The sequence below is a fragment of the Vanellus vanellus genome (genome assembly GCF_965231255.1).
Source record: "Vanellus vanellus genome assembly, chromosome: 6".
In the NCBI taxonomy this organism is placed as follows: Eukaryota; Metazoa; Chordata; class Aves; order Charadriiformes; family Charadriidae; genus Vanellus; species Vanellus vanellus.
Window position 1 is genome coordinate 66,538,786 of NC_138911.1, and position 20,823 is coordinate 66,559,608.

Consider the following 20,823-nt stretch of genomic DNA (forward strand, 5'->3'; position numbering starts at 1 on the left):
CCGCCATCTCGGGGGAGGCGGGGAGAAGGAGGAGGGAGGGTGAAAGGGCAACGGGCGGCACCACCGCCGGAGGCGGGGGGAGCGCCCTTCTCCCCCGCTCCCTGCGCGGCCGGTGGGCTCTCCCGGCCTGCTGGCGCCGCCCGCTGCCCTTGGTGTGGCCGCTGCGCGGGGCCTAGCGGCGGTGAGGAACGGTAACGGAGCGGCGGGGGCAGGGACGGGGGGGGCCTTTCCGCGGTACCGGCCTTCCCCGGGAGCGGTCCCTCAGCCCCGGTGCGCTGCGGGCACGGGCGGGTGCTCCGGCGGGCCCGGGGCAGCGTTTCTCCGCGCCCGGCGGAGCCGGCAGGGCCCCGTTGTGCGTCAGCGCCGTGAGCGCCGGCCTGAGCCCTGGGCAGCGGCCTGGGTGGCCGTGGGGCACCCGTGGGTGGCGTGGGGTGTCCCAGTGATACCCGTGGGTGACCCGTGGTGGCCGTGGGGCCACCTACAGGGGACATGAGATGTCCCTGTGAGCCCTGGAGCCCCCATGGGTGACATAGGGTGTCTGTAGGGCACCCACGGGTGATGCGAGGCAGCCTTGGATGACCCACGGGTCATATGGGGCAGCTGTAGGACACCCATGGGTGACATGGGGCATCCCTGGGCGACCTGTGGGTGACAAGGGGTGGCCACAGGTGACAAGTGGCTGCGAGGGACCCAGGGGCAGTATCATCAGAGTTACTTACGTGGGTAAATTACTCTGGAACACTCACATTGAGCTGTGTCACCAGGGGGGTCGTAGAAGAGATGTTGTACTTCTCTGCCAGCCTGGGTTCCCGGGGCCAGGAGTTGGTCAGGACAGATTTGAGAGCCACAGCACCCTGTGAGCTCATTGTGTCCCATGGAGGGGTCTGATGGCCCTCCGGGTTGTTAGGCTGCTGTGGGATCTGAGTGGGATTAGAGGCTGCAGCAGTTCCCGTGTAGAGATGTGTCAGGATTTATCAGATCCTAACTCTGCAGTGTCCCACTGTTCCTGCCAGCAGCCATGGTGAACTTCGCCCAAGCTGTGCGTGATCACTGGATCCACATCCTTGTTCCCTTGGGATTCGTGATTGGATGCTACTTGGACAGGCGGAATGATGAGAAGCTGTCGGCCTTCAGGAACAAGAGCCTGCTGTATCAGAGGTCAGGATGCTCAGCTGCTCAGCAAAGCACTTTGCGGCTCTCTAAGAGTCTTAAGTATTAAAAATTAGTGATGCTGTCAAAATATTAAAGGGAAGAAAGCCTTAAAACCTCCAGGCAGCGTAGACAAAGAGTTGAGGTCACCAGTGCCTCCCAAAAGCTGGGGCTTCAGGAGCTGCCCCCCTCGGGAGCAAGAGGGTCATTAACTGCCAATAAGCTCTGTGTCTGGGAGCCGTCATTTTGTCTCTCTGTAAAACTTCAGCAGGAAACACGGGGCTTGAATTTCAATTTTCAGCTTTTCGGTGGATTATAGCAAACTTCTGTCTTAAAACGACCACAGCACTTTTTAACTAAATACTTCTATAAATTTGTGTCATTTAAAAATAATAACCAAGTTTTTTGAAATTAATGTTTATGTCGGCAGCCACTGTATCTTCCCTGAGGGGTATGATTATAAACACTGACCCCTTTGGGCTCGCAGCTGACCTCTCAGGGAGGGTTTAGATGACAGCGTGTTGCCTCATCTGTGCTAGGTCTCCTAATTCTATATTAGCCCATAGGGTTAACAAAACAGTGGAAAAAAAATCACGCTGCACAGCATGGACTAATTAGTAGTAGGTAGTTAAGGTCTCAGTCCACTTGAAGCTTTGGAAATAAAAGAGGAAACTTCTCAGTATTGAAAGACTTTTAACTGACAATGATCGCAAGGAAAGTTAAATTTATGCATAACTCTAAAAATTAAGGTATTCTAGAGTAATTAATTACATTCATTAGTAATTATTCCTCAAAAAATATCCTAATTTTAGTCTCTCTCCTCCGTTTTTTCCTTTCCCTGCAGAGAGCTGAAGCCCGGTGAAGAAGTTACATGGAGATAAAGGCTGCTGCTGAGGCAGAAAATATTTTTGTTCAATTCGTCATCTTCTCTCAGACACTGGAGGAATGGGGTGGTGGGGTTTATCTCCAGAGAATATGTAAAGCTACAGGAAAGGACACCTGCAATTCGTCAGGGCTAGTTTAATTTCCAATCTTATTTTTCGGAAGATGTAATTACACGACCAGTAAGTGTCCAGAAATTCCATTAGTCCCTAAGCATTGAGAAACTCCTGTCCCCAGAAGTCGCGCTCTGGAGGGGGAGGAAGAGCTGTGTAATAAACACAAACTATGCAAAAATCACTGATGTTGTTCTTGATCTGTGGGTTTGGGGTTCGTGTGTGTGTGTGTGTAGCTAATCGACGAACCCGCCTTCAAAAGAACACTTCACACAGACCCAGAATGGAGCCAACAGTGGTTTCTGTCCCTGCGCCAGCACCTAGTGGAGGTCAGTGCTCCATCACGACAGCTTGTTCTGGTCACTTGCGTGATGCTGAGATGGCCAGCACTGCAGCTGCTTCTTGGAGCATCAGCAAAGACGCTGCTTGCTTTCGCGTTCCCTCAGGTAGGATGATTTCAGTATTTCATGTCTGTGATAAGCACCATCCTGTGGAGACACAAAGTAAAGCAGAGAGGAGCTTTTGCTTAATCTGGGCCTCAGGAGGCTTCTAACTGACCCTCACCCATGGAGGACGTGAAGGCCCCGGCAAAGGAGCTGGAGACAAAGAACAGCCAGCAGGTGGTGGGTCTCAGCACTGGGGGTAGGGACGGTCCAGGCTGCTGGGCTCCAGGAGCGTGCTGAAGCACCGGCGTCTGGCTTCCCTGGTAGCAGCCAGCAGGTGTTGTAACAGGACAGAGCTTCCACTGGGGAGCTGAAGGACCTGAAGGCAGTGGTGATGAGGCTGGAGAGGAGAACAGTCTGTGTTCAAAATTCAGTCCTGAGCTCCAACACCCCCTCCACCCCACCCAAGTAACCAGTGCTCCCCCTGCCCCCAAGCACCCACACTGGAGGCAGCAGCTGGCCCTCCACCTCAGTCAGCAGCTTCTGCACCATCACCTCCGGCAGCTTCTCCTGCACCAGCACCCCACATCGATCTGGGACAGCCCCACAACTGCCCCCCACGCAGTGGGGCAGAGCCCCCAACCCCTCCTGCTGTGGGTCAGCCCCCTCCCCGCATGGGACACCCCCTGCCAGGGGTCAGCTTCCTTCAGCCCCCCACTATGGGGCAGCCCCCCACAATACCTGAGGCTGAGGAGCTCCCCTGTCCATGGGCCAGGCCCCCACTATAGTGTGTGTCCCCCCCCAAACCCAATGGCTACGTGGCAGCCCCCCTGCTATGGGGCGGCATCCCTCATACTATGGGCCAGGCCCACCTCAAGGACCAACAGTATGATGGGCTCAGGCTCCCACAGGGTGATGCTTTTGGTGGTCACCATCAGGGGAACCCTGGGGAAGGAGCGGTGTCAGGGGGGCCCTCACAGCTGGCCTTCCACCACCAACCCCACAACTGGGGAGCAGAGCTCACCTGCAGGGGCGAGACCTCGGCAGGAGGGAGCTCCTCCAGCAGCTGCTACACCTGGAGGGGAAATGGGGGGAGACTTGGAGGTCCTGGGGGATGTTGGAGGGCTCCATGGGGCAGAGTTGTGGAGCAGAGGGGGCGCTGTGGTGCTGGACACCCCTGGGCCCATGTCCTGGTTTGAGGTAAAACAGAACCAGTTTTGTTCAGTAACTTTGCTTCTTAGCTGGGCTGCTTCTAACTCCTGAAATTAACAGCATATTGTGCACTGTTTGCTCTCAGAGTGATAAGACCTGATGTTTATAGCTGATGCCCAGGGGTGGTATGCGGAGAGGCTCGGGGTTAGACTCACTGCTCTAACACCCAAGGGCAGCCAGCTTTGTTATTTGCCCCGTTGGAGGGTCAGAAGCAGAAAAGCATAGTGGGGTCCCACCTGCAGGGAGGAGCGGACAGGACAGGTGACCCAAAACTGACCAACAGAGTATTCCATCCCATCTTCCTCATGCTCAGTATAAAAGCTGAGGGATCAAAGGCTCAGCTCTCTTCCTTCAATGGCCGACCTCTAAGGAGAACTCTGTTCGTCTGCATGTGATCCTGACCCTGAATGCAGATCTGGAATCCAGTTCCTGTCCACCACTGAGTCCAGTCTGGCACCAGTGCCAGTGCCAGCCGGTGACGTGATCATCATCCTGGGAGCTTCATATGGTTTTGTAGATATTTCATTACTTTCTTTTCATTTTATGATTAATATTTCATTCAAGTAGTTTAGTTCCTTCTCAGAAGTCTCTTTTTCCCTCCTCTGCCTCTCTTTGAAGAGGGGTGGGGGGAACATCTGTCAGTGCCATTTGGGGTGCCCCACAGCCCCAGTCACCAGTTGGGCCCAAACCACGACAGACTTATTGGCACCGAACGTGGGGCACGAGCCCAAACCATGACAGCCCATCACCCTGAAGAAGGGCTCAGGGACTAGCCCCAGCACTGCCACCAGCTGTGTCCTGAGGGGCAAGGAGGGGGGCTATGGGGCAATTCTGGGGGGCAGGTTTGGGGGGCTGTGGAGTGCTGTTGGGCAGTGTTGGAGGACTACGGGACATTTGGGGGGGGGGGTACATGATACTGTGGAGCAATTTTGGAGGCTATAGGGAACAGTAAGGCAGTATCAGGAAGATACAGTGTACTGTGAGCCAATTTTGGGGGGGCTATAGGGCACCGTGGGACAGTATCAGGGGGCTGTGGGGCCCTTTTGGGATGCTAAGGGCAATTTCAGGGGGCTAGGATGTTCTGTGGGACAGTTTGGCAGGACTATGGGGCAGTGTTGGGGGTCTATGGGGTACTTTTGGGTGGCTACGGGGCAGTTTGGAGGGGCTATGAGGTGCCGTGGGATCACTCACCGCGGGGGGCGGCTGAAGTCGATGTTTGGAGGGGGGCGCACCGTGGCCGTTGCAGCCGCCCCCAGATCTGCACTGCCTCCTCTGGGGCGGGGCAGGGGGGAGGAAACACATCCCCAAAACACCTTGTGAGGATCCACATCAGCCCCCAGACTCTCACACTCCTCCATAACCTCCTATATTCCCCCACAAGCGCCCCGCGGACCCGCGCCCGCTCCAGCTGCTGCAGCGCCGCCAGGTACAGTGCAGCGGGGGGCGGGGCCTCGCCGAGGGGGCGGAGCTTTCCATCCCCCTTGGCCAATCACGAGCTGGGGAAGAGACACGCGGGGGCGGGGCCACAGCAGCGTCTATAGAGCCCGTTAACCCCCAAACGCCACAAAATCCTGGAAAACGGCCTCAAATCCGGCACCTCCCAACTTTAAACGTATTAATTTATTAAAGTAACAGGCTTTAAGAGCCGCCTTTTGCCCTAAATCCACCCCAACAACTCCCGCCCCAAAACGCAACCCCCAAACTTCAAATTTGCTCAACTAAAATCAATAAGCTCAAGGCTTTAAAATCCCAAACCTGAAAACAGCCCAAATAATGTCTAACAATTACCGGTTACTAATTAACCCCGCCCACCAGCAGCTAATTAGGCCTCGCTGCCCCCTAATTGATGCCCGACCCCGCCCTGCCCCAGCAATTAACTCCACTCACCCCCCTACTCCCCCTTAAATAATTTAAACCACCGTTTCTCTCCACCAGCTCTCGGAGGCGGGAAGCTGCGGGGTCCCGGGGCGCTACTAGTCCGCTAATGCAGCGCAGTCAGTCAGCGCCAGCGCTGAGGGGTGCGCGGAACAACCCCTCCCGTCGCCGACCGCTTCCCTGAACCCGTGTGCCTCGCGCCTTGCTGTTTATATCCTCATCCGTCCCGCCCTCTGGCCAATAGGAGAGCTGCTCGCCTCAGCGCCACTGGCCAACCAGCGCCTAGCTGCTGGTGGTGAACCAGGGCGAGGGAAGGTGCAACCCCTATGGAAAGCTGCGACCAATCAACGCCTTCCTCTTTCCCCCGGGGGCAGCCGCGCGGCGCTGAGCCAATGGGAGGCCTTCCCGCTTTGTGCAGCCGCCGAATCAGAGGATGCTGTCGCTTTCCCACCCTTTCACTTCAGTGTGAGGGCGCGGTGGCAAGATGGCGGCTTCCCAGAGACTCACAGCGGTTGGGATGCAGCTTTATTGTCACCAGACACGCAGCCCCACGGAAATGGGTGAGGCCTGTGGGCGGTTGTGGGGCTGGAGGCACTGGGGGGGGGGGGGGCTCAGGCTTGTGTGAGGGGGGCGTAAGGGGGTCCCACGGCAGCAGGGGTGCCATTGAGGAGTTGCTGGGCGAAGGCTTGTTCGAGCTGGGGGAAAAGAGGGGGGCAGTGAGGGGCTGCACCACATCTGTGTTCCCCACAAATCTGTCCCCAATCTTGCCACACAGCCTTCCCCACATATACTCAGACTGTGCCCCACCCCCTGCCCCACAGATACCCCACATCCACCTCCCGCCCAACAGCTACCCCTCACCTGCACGACAAGGGTGCGATTGTGGGGGCCATCATGGGGGCCCAGCTCCTGCCCCACGGCCAGTGTCACCCAGTGTTCAGGGCGGGGGCCCAGCCCGGCATGGTGCCGCCCCACCTCTGGGGATGGGAAGGGGGAGCATCAGAGGGGCATGTGGGGCAGAGCCTATGGGGGAGCTATGGGGTACCTATGGGGCAGGTATGGGGTGCCTGTAGGGCAGGTACATGGCTGCTATGGAGCAGTTAGGGGGTACCTATGGAGCTGCTATGGGGCAGGTACAGGGCACTTATGCAGCAAATACAGGGCTGCTATAGGTTACCCACAGGGCAGAAAGGGGATATCTGCGGGGCAGGTATAGGGCACTTATGGCGTCAGTATGAGGTAGTTGTAGGGTATTTATGGGGCAGTTACGGAGCCACTATGGGGAACTTATGGGGTATCTATAATGCAGTTGCAGAGTACCTATGGAGCAATGATATGGCATTTATGGGGCATGTATGGAGCAGTTATGAGGCCGGTATGGGGCAGTTAGGGGGCACTTATGGAGCAGATACAGGACTGCTATGCGGCAGTTACAGGGTACCTATGGGGAACCTATGGAGCAGTTATGGGGTACCTGTGGGGCAGCTATAGGTCACTTATGGGTCTGTGGTCACTCACCCTCCCGGAAGCGCTGTGCGTCAAAGGCCTGCACCAGCTCCCCCTCCTGCAGGAGCCCTCCGTCTGCCGTAGGGCCAGCGTGTGGGGCACGACAGTGCACCCCCAGCCCCCCAGGCCGGCGCCGCAGGAAGAGCCCCCGCCGGGCGCTGGCCACCAGCAGCCCTGGCCGAAGCCCTGCCAGCAGCTGCCCCACAGTAGGGGGTGTCCCACCAGTCCCTGGCCCCACGGCTTGGGGGGGCAGCGCCTCCGGGGGGGGCAGCAGCAGCAGGCGGGGCAGTATCCCAGGGCGGGAGGTGGCCCCTGGGGGCGCGGGGGGGCCCAGCAGGTAGTCACCAGGGGGCAGCCAGCCCTGCCAGGCCAGCTCCCCCCCTAACCACAGCCGCAGGCCCAGGCATGACCCCCCTGTGGTGGGGAGGGAGGGGTTGGGGGGGGGCAGGGTGGGGACATGCCCCCTCAGCAGGGGACCTGCTCCCCCTCCCCCCCCCGTGGTGGTGGTGGTGGTGGTGGTGGTGGTGGTGGTGGTGCTCTGCTCACCTGGGGAGGGGTGTGGCTTGGGAGGGTTAGGGCGGGGTCACATTGGTGGAGCCAGGGATGGGGTGGGGTGGGGTCTGGGGGTGTGGCCAGGACTTTGGGGAGGAGCTAGTGTATAGCTGAGGGTGGGGCCACATGAGGGGCAGGGATGGGGGTGGAGCCACTGGGGCTGAGTGGGGCACAATGGGGGTGGAGTCAGGGCTGGGGGCGGGGCCAGGGCTGGGCAGGGCTGGGCAGGGTCACAGTAAGCACCTGTGCCAGGGCTGGGGGCAAAGCCATGATGGGGCCGGGAGTGGGGTCACAGTTGGGGCCATGGCCAGCACTAGGGTGGAGTCAGGGCTGGGGGTGGGGCCTGCATGAGGGCAGGGTCAGGTCTTGGGGACCAGCTGGTGATTGGGCAGGAGGTGGGGCTTAGCACCCAGGGTGGAGCTTACCCTGTGCTGGTGGGAGGGGCTCAGCGCTGTCCACCCTGATGCCCAATTTCAGAGGGGCTGGGGGCGGTGCTTCACCTGTAGGAACAGGGTCAGACACAGTGGCCCCACCCCCAGTTCCTCCCTCTACTGCCCCCAGCCCTCTAACCGTCCCCCTGTTGTCTTCCCCCACCCCCCAAGTCACCCCATCTCTCACAGGGTTCCTTGGCGTCCAGGCAGGGCTCCTCAGATGGCACCTCACTGGGGCTAGACAGTGGCTCCTGGGGGTGGGAGCAGCCATGGGTGGGCTGCTCCACACCCCCTATAACTGCCCCACCCCCCCCACTTACCGGGATGCCATGGGGCTGGGGGTCTCCACTATCCCGCTCTGTGGGGCTCAGTCCTGCCTCCTTCTGGGGCTGCCAGCCTCCGCGCTTCAGTGGCTGCCTGCCTGTGGGACCTGGACACTTGGGTCCCCTCCCCACACACACTGCCACCCAGATGTGGGTTCCCTCTCCCCTCCCCACCACCACCACCCTCCCAAGCCCAGGTCACCTGGTGCCCCCCAGATATTGGTCACCCCCTAGAATGTGGGACCACCCCCAAACCCAGTTCCCCGACACCTGATGCTCCCGACATACAGGTCACCACCAAACCCCAGGTCCATCCCCCACATACACATGGTGCCCCCTGGATATGCGTCCCTCTCACCCCTGTCCCCCCCACTTCCAGTGTTCCTTTCCCATTGGTTCCCCTGACATTTGGGTGCTCCTCCCCCCTCCCCCCCCCGGTCCATCCCCTGTCCATTTCCCCCCACCTGGCTTTTGGGGAGGTGGCAAGAGCTGATAGACTTTGTATGGCCGGGGCCCCTCCAGGCGGGAGCGCTCAGGCACCTCCTGTAACTCGGAGCTCTTGTTGAGGGCACAGCGCAGCCGTGTCTTGCAGCTGGCGGGGTCTGGCCGCACCCCAGGGCGGAGCCGCCCCTTGAACTCCGCCCATGCCTGTCACACCCACAGGGGGACATGTGATGACGACACACGACGGTGACAACACACGATGGCGATGATGCACAACAGCAACATGTGAAGGCAGATCACAGGGACAGAGGTGAGGGGATGGGGTCTCATCCCACCAACCCCTAGGTCCCACCCCAAGACCCTGCCCATGTCACCTGGCAGAGGGCGGTGCAGGCCCCGCCCCTGGCCCCGCCCTTGCCGGCATGCTGCCAGGGGATGCGGATGGCGGTGTGCTCGGCGTCATCCCACACCAGCCCAGGGAAGTGGCCACTCTCCACCTGCGCCACCAACCAGGGCCGCAGCTTCCGCCCGCTGCCCTGCGCCATCCTGGGGAATGCTGTCACCAGGGGACAGGGGGACATCAACGTCATGAGGACACCAGGTCTGTGGGGACTTGGGGACATGGTCTGTGGGGACATGGACCATGGGGACATGGACAGCAGGACCACAGGGACAGCAGGTCTGTGTGGACATGGTGACAGGGACGTTGGGACCATGGTGACTTGGTGACATCAACATCAGGACCATGGGAACACCAGGACCGTGGTGACAGGGACACTGAGACTGTGGGGACATGGGGACAGGGACACCAGGTCCACAGTGACATGGATACTGAGACCCACAGGGGTGTGGGGACAGGGACAGCAGGATCATGGGGACGTGGGGATTGGGGCTCCAGGCCTGTGGGGATGGGGACATTGGGACCATGGGCATATGGAGATGGGGACACTAGGTCTGTGAGAACATGGGGGCAAGGGACATGAACACCAGGACCTGGTGCTAGGGACACTAGGTCTGTGGGGATGTGGGGAAAAGGGACATGGACACCAGGTCTGTGAGGACATGGGGATGTGGATGTCAGGACCCTGGGGACATGGACACCAGGTCTGTGAGGACATGGGCCATGAGGACCTGGGGACATCGACAGCAGGACCGTGGGGACAGGGACCGTGGGGACCCGCAGGGATGGGGGCGCTTGCCACTCACCTCCGCGCCGCCGCTTCCGCGAAATCACGTGATGCCGCCCCGCCTTGTCTCCGCCTCCTTAAACCCCGCCCCCCCTCGCCCCGCCCCCAACGCGCACACACGGTAGGGAGGGGCCGTCCCCGCCTTTATTGCTCCCGCCCCCGCGGCGGGAGGCGTGGTAAGCGGCCTCTCACGCTCTAGCAGGCAGCTCAGGCGCAGTCCGTACTCCTTGCACTCTGGGCCGGCGCGGGGCGGCCTCCCGCCCAGCAGGGGGCGCACGGCGGCGGCGGGCAGCTTGGCCGGCGTGTAGAGGAGCGCCGGGTCCAGGCGGTGCTCGTTGATCAGCTGCACCAAGTACTTGGTGTAGCGCCCCCTGCCGGCTGGGAGGTCAGCCTGGCCGTTTTCTCTCTCCCCCTCGGGACCCCCAAATACCCCCCATGGACCTCATAGAGAGCCTTAAATGCCCCATAGGGACCCTAAACGCTCCTCAGAGACCCCCAGGTGCCCTGTGTGGATTCCAAATATTCCTCTAAGAATCCTTAAATACTGTGCACGGACCCCAGGGCCCCCCAAGTCCCCAACAAGGATCCCCAGGTATTCCCCTGGAGACTCCTAACTACCATGGGGTGCCCCACAGTGACCCCCAAGTGCCCCATGGTAGCAAAGTGCCCCATAGTGACCCCAAGCTGCCTCACAGGGACGAGCAACTGCCCCATAGTGACCCAGAGCAACCCTCAAGTGCCCCACAGAGGCTCACAGCTGCCCCACAGGGAGCAGCAACTGCCTCATAGAACCCCCCAGCTGCTCCCCCCAGTGCCCCCAAACCACCCCAGTGCCTTCCCTGCCCCCCCAAGACTCCCACGCAACAGGCCCCATAGCTGCTCTATGATGCACCTGGAGGAGGCGCTGGAGATGAGGAGCTCCCAGTCACACAGGTATAAGAGGCGTTTGCAGGCGTGGTGGCTGTGGAGGGACCCCCACAGGGGACAGATCCCTGCAGGGCAGTGCTGTGGCATTGTCAGCCCCAGGGGGACCCCTGCAGGGGGGAACCCCATCCAATAAGGACCCTCATAGAGTCCCTTCTGCCCAATAGGGACCCCGTAGAGACCTCCCCACACCCAATGGCCCCCCATAGAGACCTACAGCCACCCCATGAGGAACCCCAGGGACACCCAGCACCCAATAGCATTTCCAAAGCCTGATTTTTAGGGCCTCAAACCCTATTCTTAAGGCTCAAACCCTTCTTTTTTAGAGTCCAAGCTGCATTTTTAGTTTCCAAAGTCTCGTTTTCAGGCTCCCAAGTGGGACTTCTAGGATCCAGCCAGTCATTCTTAGGGTCCAAGCTGCATCTTGAGTGCCCAGACCCTTATTTTTAGGGTCCAAACCCCTCTTTTAGGTACCAAATCCCTCATTTTTAGAGACCAAAGCTTTGCTTCAAGGGTTGAACACCACCTTTTTAGCATCCAAACCCTCACTCTTATGGCCACGTTTAGGCTCCAAAGCCTCATTTTTGTGGCCCAAAAGCTCTGCTTCAGTTTGAAAAGTCTCCTTTTTAGAGTCCAAAGCCACATTTTTAGTTTCCAAAGTCTCGTTTTCAGGCTCCAAAGTGGCATTTTTAGGATCCAGCCAGTCATTCTTAGGGTCCAAGCTGCATCTTGAGTGCCCAAGCCCTCATTTTTAGGGTCCAGACCTCTCTTTTGGGTCCAAAATCCCTCAGTTTTAGAGGCCAAAGCTTTGCTTCTAGGGTTGAAAGCCACCTTTTTAGGTTGACAAGGGGACATTGCAGATAGGTCAGGTGTGGGAACCTGGCTTGTGCAGGTGCTTCTGATGTCACTTATAGAACAGTTCCTGATTGGACAGGTGCAGGAATCTGGCTTGTGCAGGTGTTTATGTCACTGCCATCTTCGTACCTGATAGGGCAGGTATGGGAACATGGCTTGGGTAGGTGCTTGTGATGTCACTAGTGGTGGGAATTTTGATTGAGCATTGATGGAACCTGGTCATGATGTCACACCTGGTGGTGTAGTTAATATGGCAGATGCGGGAATGAGGCTTATGCTGCTGGTTTGTTGTCACTGGTGGCTGTGTAGCTCATGTGGCAGGTGCAGGAACCTGGCTTGTGCAGGTGTTTATGTCACTGCTGGCTTTGTACCTCATAGGGCTGGTGTGGGAGCCTGGCTCATGCATGTGCCTGTGATGTCACAGGTGGCTGATGAGGTGATAGCGCAGGCATGGGAACCTGGCTTTTGCAAGCGCTTGTGGTGTCACTTATGGCACAGTTCCTGACCAGGCAGGCAAGGGAACCAGGCTTGCGGTCAAAAAATTAGAAGTCAAAATGGACTATTTGTTCAGAACTGCGCGAAGGCAACCATGTATCAAACCAGCAACAGTGGCAGACAAAACCAAGTGCAGCTCAAGCAAATATGAACCACATTGCAGACCTTGTCCCACAAAATCTGTTTTGTTGCATTTCCTAAAGGTGTTTTCATGTATTGAAAGTTAAATTCTTTCTTTGTGAATTGTCACTTTAGTAGCTGAGTGGCACTGAGGTATTCGTGGGAGACCTCGGAGAAATTCATTCCACAGGTCTGTGCTATGAATTCTTCACAGCTGAACATTTTTTAAAGAGAGAATTCTTCCCAAAGTGGCAGATTAATTTTTCAAAAGATAGAATCACAGATGCAAACTGCTTTGTGGTGGAATTGTTTTATTCTTCATAAACTGAGTTTTAAAAGAACAAACAAAAAAAGCAGCATATTGTAGACCTGTATGTTGCTTACATAGTCATCAGAGGTACAAGACTTTCTGAAGAACCACAAAAATGTTCAGAACGTGAATGTTCTTGAAAGCACTGAAGAATAAATAATTACAGCTAAATGTGGATCTCAAGGTGATTTTCTCTTTGTAGCACGGCTTATGTTTTGCACCCTAAATATTGGAGAGCAGCTAAGACTGGGCCTCGTGAAATTTCTCACTTGAAATAGGTTGGGTGACTGCCACCATTACTTCTGACAGTAAATGATGTTACATTTGATAACAGATAACAGCAACTGTTTTCTTGCTTCAGAAAGTATTTGACTGGTGAAGTACTTACTGTCAGTAAGAACTAGCTCCACTAGGATTTACATGGCATTCCCCATTTATTAAAATAGCTCAGGGCTACACACAGAGGTTTAAATTAAAGTAGTTCTCAAATAAATTACCGGAACCATTGCTTCAGTAACAATGTAGATCTTCCATCCACCAAGGTGTGCAGCTTAATGAATCATCTAGCTCAGGCTAGGTGATCGAATCGCCCTCATTCTTAATGTGTGGGGTTTTTTTTTTGGTGTGGCATAAAGCATCCCTTATTCCGTACAAAACAGAAGCCTCCAACAAGTCCACAGAACACACCTGTCATTCTCAGTTTTTTCCTAATTGATGTTTTCATTCTGCCTTTAAACATAAACTTTTGTCATCAAAGATGAACACCTGTGTATCAAAGTCTCACACAATTTTATAAAGCACTTGTTTTTAAATTGTCCATAGGCATTGTCCATGGCTCCTAGGCAGTGACAGGATCGGCTTGAAGCCAAGAGGAAGCTGCCAGAACAAGTCTAAACTAAGATCATTGTTGTTTTTCCAGGCACCACAACTTGACCCTTGGAGAAGGCGCTGAAGCCCAAGGGAAACAGAGCATTTCGATGATGAAGCTGGGAAAAACATGGAAGAGACCATTATCGGGAGGCATGGTGGGCCAGAGAAATCAAGAACCTGAAGAAAACATGCGCAGGAGACAAGAGAACATGCCTGACTCTCCAAGAACTGCCCATGAACACTGCATCAGGAAGTGTAGGAAAGTAATGGAAGATTGGCGAGGAGTAAACACGCTCAATTGACTCACACCTAGGGTGTCGGAAAACACGTATATCACACTAATTGTTGTTTAGTCTTGTGTACTCCACAAGTAGAACACCTGCGCTTAGATAACATAGGCCTGTGATGGACTCAGAGGCACCTGATGGAACATGCCTGAGATTCCTGCCCTGCTGTCAGAGAAGATCAAAGCACAGTGGAAGACTGTGCCTGCTGGGATCCCTGATACACAGGTGAGAACAGCAGGTTTGAACTTTTTCTCTCTCGCTAGCAAGGACTGTCTGGCTAACAAGGACTCTCTCTAGCAAGGGCTGAGCTCAGCAGTGCCTGTGTTCCTGCTTGCATGCCTCTGCCCGGGTACTGCTTCAGAGATTCCAAGGTTTGTGAGGTATCGAGATTAAATTTACTCTTTGCATTTCATCTGTGATTCTGTGGTGGTTCCTGCGTCCTGCCTGTGTTGGCTCACACAGGAAGAGTGCACGCTCTGACACTGAGGAGCGGGAGAAGCTGCATGGAAGCCACCCAGCCAGTCAGTCTCCCTGCACTCACAGTGGGGAAGGGCAGAAGCCCAGTGGCCATCAGCTGGCACATGGCAGTGGAAACCAGTTGGCCAAAGCAGCTCTGACAGGTCTGCACAGCGTCTCTTGCAGCAGGTGGAGAGGACCTGAGCCTTCCTTTGCTGGAGGAGGAGGAGGGAGCCTTCCTCCCATTTTCTGGGCATTAGCATAGTTTCTAAATATTGGTCAAACCAAGCCCCCAGTTCTTTCCTCCCAAAGCCAAAGAGAGACAAAGTGGAGCAGGAGGCTGCTGAAAGCAGAAGCACACAAGCTCTGTCTGAGTGCTGGGAACGTTGCAAGCCCCGGCCACTTACAGTCTGACATAAGCTGGAAGGTCAGAAGGCAAGGAGGCAGGAAGATTTTATCCCGTCTTTTGCAGCTGCCTTCATCCCTCCTTGGGAGTGGCGGCATACCAGCTGGTTGTTGCAGATCGATAAGTAAGCCGCTTTTCCCCAGCTCACTGAGACCACATCAAAGCGATGCCCTGGCTCCCAGCTGTACACACGCAGTGAATCCTGGATGCCACTCCGCAAGCAGCAGCCATCTGGGTTGAAGGGGACACACTGGGGAGGAAAGCAGGAGTAGCCTACTGTGAGGGATACTGTGCACGCCCCTGCTCCCAGACCTCACAGATGCTGTTTGCACTTTGTGCCTTTGATTTGTCCAGCCCTGTGGTGCCACAGTGAAGTTTGGGGTTCACCTCAGCCAGTGATCTTGGGCAGCACTGGGTTTTGGGGGCCTTCTGGCTTGACTGCGGCCAATGCTGTTTGGTTTTGTTGCTGAGCCTGGGGGTAGCCAGCACACAGTGTCCATCCATCAGCAAAGCCCCACGGCAGTGGGACGGGGATGGGGAGACCCTTGATGGGGCTGTGCTACAGCATCCAAGCTGGTTGTTCCACCTGGGATAACAGTGTCCATCCACGCTCTGCCAGCCCAGCCAGGGAAAATGCTGGGCTTGGCCACGGGCTGGCCCTAGTTGGGATGTGCCAGCACAGAGAGGCGAGGCATTGTTCCCAGCATCTCCAGTTGTTAAAATGAATTTGCACCTGGACTCTGACCTTTTGGAGTCTTGTTTCCACAAAACTCATGAAAACTGCTTACTCTTCCCAAATCCAGGCCAAGTCCCATGCGGGACAGGCCAAGCTAACGGCCCCAGCATTCCTGGTATTCTTCCCCAGCTGGGCTACATGTGCCACTCACCAGCTGTCCTCTTCGCTGGGATGGTGGGACACACACAAGCACTTCCTCCTGGTGTATCTGCCCCGGCTGCAGTTTCCTCCCAGGGACACCCGGGGGATGGTCCTGGCTCCTCTGTGGACCCTTCCAGCACAGTGGGGCAATGCCACCCGGATCTTCCGAAGAGATGCTCCCAAATGTTTTGGTGGAAGGGGTTGTGAGGACAGGGAGGAGCCTTTCCAGGAGTAGGAACAGCAAGATGATGGTGGCAATAGTGTTAGTCTTGAAATCTGCCCTCCTTAAAGAAAAATCTTGTCATCAGTGCAAAACTGAACTTTACAGGGATGGGGTTGGCAAAGATCATCTGGCCCTGCGTGCTCATCTTCGAGCTTTCTCCAGTCCCTGTGCTGGCCCCATGGCAGCTCCCAACCCCCACGGGGGATGCCTGGCCTGTGCCCTGCCTGGACGGGCCACACTCTTCCCCCCAGCACCCCTCCAGTGTCTGGGTGAGGCAGCAGCTCGGTGTCCTTTGCCCCGGGGGGCAGCCGAGGCCCTACTGCCTGTGGCCGGGCCCGGCTCTGTGGGGTAAGGAAATGTTGTTACTGCAGACTGAGGACTGTCAGGGCTGAGGTCAGCGTTTCCTTTAAAAAAAAAAAAAATATTTAAAACCCTGTTTTTTTAAAACAACGCTTCCTCAGCATTTCAGTGAACCTGCATTGGGAGAAACGGAGCAGCTGGGTGCCAGCACAGCTCTTCACCACGGCCACCGTGCAGAGTGCCACTAGCATGACCTCAAGGCTTCCCAGGATGGAGCCAGCTTTTATGCTCAGTGCTTCACTTGCTACACCTTGAGCTGAGGTACCATTTACCATTTTCTGCTGTCCTGCCTTAACTACTTTATCTTTCTCTGCAGACACCCTTGGCTCAAGGCCGTGTCCCCACAGTTTGCTGCTGAGGTCCAGGCTCTGCAGAGGGAAGAGAGCTCTAAACCAGCCCACAGTGAAGCAGCTCAGGTGAGCTCCTTGGCCTTGGAGCTAGGGCTCATAAAACGCTGAGGCCACTGCTCACTGAGCAGAGGTGAAACGTGCTGGAGGAGCAATGGGAATGTCTTGCACAGGGAAGCAAAGCTTTGGAAATCATATTTTGGATGCCCCAATGATCACAAACCCTGTGGTTCTCAGCATACAGTCCTTTTGTCAGCTTAGCACTCCCACAGCCCCATCACAACAGCTAGGGCATAAGATGGGAGTGAAATAAAATGTGCCTGTTAAAGTGTAAGCACAGAGCCTTCGGCCCCTCTGCTCTTATTCTCCAGCCTGATGGGTAACAACCCGGGGACAGAGCCTTACCATACCTTGAATTGTGTGACACCCAGCCCAGGATCACACCAACCCCTCAGCCTGTGCCCAGCACTGGGAGATGTATCACATTGTGACTACAGCAGCCAGGCATTGTGTGCTGGTGCGCTGTAAGCAACCTGCGCCACTGCTCTCGGTATAAAAACAGATGCTGCTAATTAAGCAGGTGGAGGAGAGCACAGCTGCAGTCCTCTTCCCACTCATGTAGCTGTCTGCCCTCAGGGCCAGCCTGGTGTCACTGAACCCACAGGCACCTCAGGTACCACCTTTCCCCAAGGACTGGAGGGCAAAGGGGAGGGCAGCTGAGCAGATTACAGAGATTTAGGGAGGGGAAGGTAAAAACAATTTTGGGGGCTACAACCCTGTAAACAATTGGGGTACATACCCACAAACCACTGCAAGGTGAAAAGCAGGGGCTCAGGGGAGATGTCAGTGGTTGCCAGGGGCTCAGTTCCCCCAGGCATGGCTGGGTGGTGGAAACCGATGGCAGGGAGAGGGAACAGCACTCACGTCTGCCCAAGTCACTGGAGCCTTGTCCCTGTGCGGTTTGTCCATGGCTCCTCAGGCCTGGGCAGTGGTGAGGGCAGGCAGGGACTCCTGGCACTGGCCCTGCACGCCACACTGTGTTACCATGGCTGGCCTAGGGCCAGTGGACAGAGCTCCCTGGGGCCTGGCGAGGTGGGTCGGGGCTCGGTGGGGCAGGGTAAGGCAGGCTGGAGGGCCAGGGCTTGTCCCCCAGCCCGGGGCAGCATGAGGAGGCCGTTGCCCTGGGATGAGGGGCTGGGTTTGAGCTACAGGGAAGGCATTGGGGTGGCTCCAGCTCCCCTGGGTGTCCCCTTTAATCCCCTCCAAGCCCTGGCCGGTGGAGCCCAGGGCCATGCAGCCCCCTGCTTGGACAAACAAAGCCTCCCAGGCTGCAAACACAGCAGCTACTGGGAAAACAGCCATTCCTGGCAAGAAAAAAAGGGATATAAAAACAGAAAGGGAAACAAGCACAATCACAGCTCTGTCTGTGGGCAAACAGGCTGCTCTGGAGAGTCACATTGCTCTGCAAGCAGGGTAATGTGCTCTCCCTGTTGCACTGCATATGGGGATGCCAAGAGCTGGCACTGCTTTGGCTTAGGGGTTGGTTTTTTTTGTGGAAAGAGAAAAATGAAAGGGAAACAGCTTGTTTTTTAACTTGACAGCTCCCTTGGAAAAAAAGACGCTGCAAATGAGTTACAGTATAAATTGCAGTGCAGCTAGGGGCCAGACATCTGAAAGGTTTGCAAATACTTGTAATTCCTACAAGGAAGTGTTATTAGTTCTGTTATGTATTTAGGGAAAATGAGGCTAAGAAAAATTGCTTTGTCAACTAGATACCACCATCTAGCATCTGCAAGACATGTAAGAATTAAAATATCCCAGTTAGATATTACAAGAACTTAAATAATTACATCCAGAAAATTACATTGATTGACGAAAGTTACCTGTTGCTACATCGTATCATCACAGTCTGACTGGGGTCACAAAATCTTACTTTCAGAATTCAATATTTATTTATTTTTCAAATCAAGTGTGTTCAGCCTGTGAAGGCCACATTCTCAATGTCAAGCTGGGTTCTCATTGCAATATCTCCTACAACAGGGACACAGGCATTTATTTAGCTGATTTCTGTTTATGATACATAAGCTGTGTGAGCCACAGGTACTTCAGCTGAAGCACTACAGAGAAACACCTTCCATCTTGGCTCAGCGGGCACCACCAACCAGCGCACAGCTTTGTCAGGCAATGAAACAGCTAAGACTAAGACAGAGAGCAGATATGGTGTTGCAAAGGTCCACTACCTAAACACCTTCTTCCCAGCAAACCATTACCTGTTCACAGATGCTTTACTTATGTTTCATCCTCTTAACGGTACTTTGTTTATGAAGTAGCAGAATTCTTCTGTAAGAAAGCAAGTAGACATTGTGGGTGGAGGTGATGATATCAGGTGATGATGACTGCCAATCTGCTCTCAAAGGTAGAGGTGCAAGGAAAACCACTCGCATTCCTCTTGAAAGCTGTTGTGAGGCACCACTCAGTGTATCGCATGGTTCTGCCTGCAGCTTAGCAGCTCACTTGGGGGGCTGAGGGTTAGTGCGAATTACCAAGGTGATTGTGTAGCTGTAGGAACTGGCTCAGAAGATGGGTCTCAAACCTCAACAGCCTGGCAGATTACAAAGAGAAAAATAGACTTCTCCAGCGATGTTGAAGAATGGAAAGAAATTGCTTACAGGAGTACAAAGACATCTAATTGGAATGAAACAGAAGATAATGTGACAGGGAGAAATTTTGGCAGAGTGTATCAGAGAATAATTCCTGACAGTGAATCTATTAAGCAGAGGTAAAACCTCTCAAGGGGAGGTAGCAGGAGACCAGTTGGTTGGAATATATAAAAGTAAGACTATAGGAAACATTAGAAACCATACAATTATAAAGGAAGATTCCTCTGGAACTACACCTATTCTAACAGTTCTTTCCCATCTATAAATTTGTAAGCTAAGCTTTATAACTAGGGGAGAAGAGGCATAGTCACGATTATACTCCCTCACAGCTACTTTACCTTTGGTTCTTAATGTTATTGTTGTTGTTTACCCAGCAACTGAGTTTTGGAATCATGGCTGTGATTTCGAATGAATTTGAAACCCATTCAGAGAGTACTGTGCACAACAGAGAAGATGACAATGTCAGCTGGGAGCAGTACTTGAAAAGGAGAAACCTTGTTCTGCAGTTCCTGCACTCCGACCTGAACCTCAACCACCTCCAGCACCATCGGAACAAAGTTGAGCTTTTGAAGAAGTGTTGCTTTTACTTGGAGATTGAGCCCAAACATGTGAACGTGGCAGACCACAACCACGAGATGCATCACATTGACATCTTGGAACTAATAGACCCCATCCAATGGGAGAGAATGAAGAAGGTGGGAAAACGTCAGACTGAAATCCAGCTGTCGCTTTTAACCGAGCTGTTAGAACAGCTGGAACAAGGCCGGGAGGAGCTGAGCTGTTGCATAGAGACCTGTGACATGATAACTTTCCTCTCTGAGTGGGACATGATTATGCAGAGACTGTCCAAGCTCTCCAAGTTTATGAAAACTCTCCTTCCCTTGCAAGTGCCAGGAAAGCTCTATGTCAAGTGCCGTTTGGTGTCACATGCAGATCTTGTGTCTATACTCCCCAACATTAAGCTTTCTCTCTGTACAAAGATGCCACTGATTTTTGATCGAAGAGAATCATTTGCATACAAGGACTGGGCCAAGCTCAAGTGGTCTAGTGAAAATCAAGAGTCACCCCTTGAACAATGTCAACTGCACATTAAGTTACTGACAAATGAGAATCAGGCAGAATTGGGATATGGTAGGCTTCAGCCAGTCAGCTCCAACACATGTGTAGTCCAGGACCTGCAGCCTGGCAGATCATACGAATTCACAATTAGAAGATCACACACTCGCACATTTGTCTTTGCAGACTGGCATGACAGCATTAGATTGAAGACAAAACCTGACGCTGTTGAAGATGCGGACAGCAGTGCTTGGGTACCAGAAGGATAAGGTGGCACCCAAGAACATTTTTCTCATTTTATCCATTTAAAAAAATGAATGAGAAAAATAAAACCTTATTTTTAAACATTTTGTGTAGAACTGAACTCATTCTGTTTTCAACAGCAGTTTTACAAGCGCCTTCCCAAGTCATTCCAGGTTAACAGTAACACATTCCGAATTTCTCACACAGAAAAACATCCTTAAGCAGCGTTTAGGACTCAACACTCATTTCCCACTGCCAGAACTCACAGGTGGGAGCA

At 54.6% G+C, this 20,823-nt stretch overlaps 3 protein-coding genes across 8 annotated transcripts; 2 read left to right on the plus strand and 1 right to left on the minus strand.

The window, feature by feature from the left end:
- Window positions 1–118: 118 nt before the first annotated feature.
- Window positions 119–2,317, plus strand: NDUFB1 (NADH:ubiquinone oxidoreductase subunit B1). Of its 4 annotated transcripts, none has more exons than XM_082485378.1 (3): window positions 119–181; window positions 1,017–1,158; window positions 1,994–2,316. In XM_082485378.1, the coding sequence occupies exons 2-3, from the start codon at window positions 1,019–1,021 to the stop codon at window positions 2,028–2,030; spliced, it is 177 nt and encodes a 58-aa protein (XP_082341504.1). In that variant the 5' UTR covers window positions 119–181; window positions 1,017–1,018; the 3' UTR covers window positions 2,031–2,316. The 4 variants fall into 4 exon arrangements, with proteins under 4 accessions (XP_082341504.1, XP_082341503.1, XP_082341501.1 ...); XM_082485377.1 differs by having other exon boundaries at window positions 129–181; window positions 1,014–1,158; window positions 1,994–2,317; XM_082485375.1 differs by having other exon boundaries at window positions 135–191; window positions 1,014–1,158; window positions 1,994–2,315.
- A 182-nt stretch (window positions 2,318–2,499) lies between these two features.
- LOC309673572 (interferon regulatory factor 9-like) lies at window positions 2,500–10,091 on the minus strand. Of its 3 annotated transcripts, XR_014269325.1 has the most exons (11): window positions 10,077–10,091; window positions 9,245–9,426; window positions 8,891–9,074; window positions 8,424–8,533; window positions 8,291–8,354; window positions 8,098–8,172; window positions 7,133–7,534; window positions 6,122–6,309; window positions 3,552–3,602; window positions 2,709–2,927; window positions 2,500–2,632 (listed from the first exon to the last, which is right to left on the minus strand). XR_014269325.1 is itself a non-coding variant. In XM_082485374.1 (9 exons), exons 2-9 carry the CDS (start codon window positions 9,413–9,415, stop codon window positions 6,226–6,228), a joined length of 1,197 nt encoding a protein of 398 aa, XP_082341500.1. In that variant the 5' UTR covers window positions 9,416–9,426; window positions 10,077–10,091; the 3' UTR covers window positions 6,129–6,225. The 3 variants fall into 3 exon arrangements, 2 of the variants coding, with proteins under 2 accessions (XP_082341500.1, XP_082341499.1); XM_082485374.1 differs by lacking the exons at window positions 2,500–2,632; window positions 2,709–2,927; window positions 3,552–3,602 and adding an exon at window positions 6,476–6,591 and having other exon boundaries at window positions 6,129–6,309; window positions 8,424–8,524; XM_082485373.1 differs by lacking the exons at window positions 2,500–2,632; window positions 2,709–2,927; window positions 3,552–3,602 and adding an exon at window positions 6,476–6,591 and having other exon boundaries at window positions 6,129–6,309.
- A 9,548-nt stretch (window positions 10,092–19,639) lies between these two features.
- On the plus strand, window positions 19,640–20,572 carry LOC309673910 (fibronectin type III domain-containing protein 11-like; the record flags this gene model as incomplete). The annotated part of the gene is made up of 1 exon (XM_082485792.1): window positions 19,640–20,572. One exon carries the CDS (start codon window positions 19,640–19,642, stop codon window positions 20,570–20,572), a length of 933 nt encoding a protein of 310 aa, XP_082341918.1.
- Between the last annotated feature and the right edge of the window lie 251 nt (window positions 20,573–20,823).

Bases quoted from the DNA above. Each gene is read 5' to 3' on its own strand.
- NDUFB1 (XM_082485378.1), top strand. From the start codon at position 1,019: ATGGTGAACTTCGCCCAAGCTGTGCGTGATCACTGGATCCACATCCTT. The intron at 1,159-1,993 runs GTCAGGATGCTC...CTTTCCCTGCAG, and splicing joins AAGAGCCTGCTGTATCAGAG to AGAGCTGAAGCCCGGTGAAG.
- LOC309673572 (XM_082485373.1), bottom strand. From the start codon at position 9,415: ATGGCGCAGGGCAGCGGGCGGAAGCTGCGGCCCTGGTTGGTGGCGCAG. The intron at 8,534-8,890 runs GTGGGGGGAAAT...CCAAGTGTCCAG, and splicing joins GCCACCTCCCCAAAAGCCAG to GTCCCACAGGCAGGCAGCCA. The intron at 6,592-7,132 runs GTGAGTGACCAC...TCCCATCCCCAG, and splicing joins CGCACAGCGCTTCCGGGAGG to AGGTGGGGCGGCACCATGCC.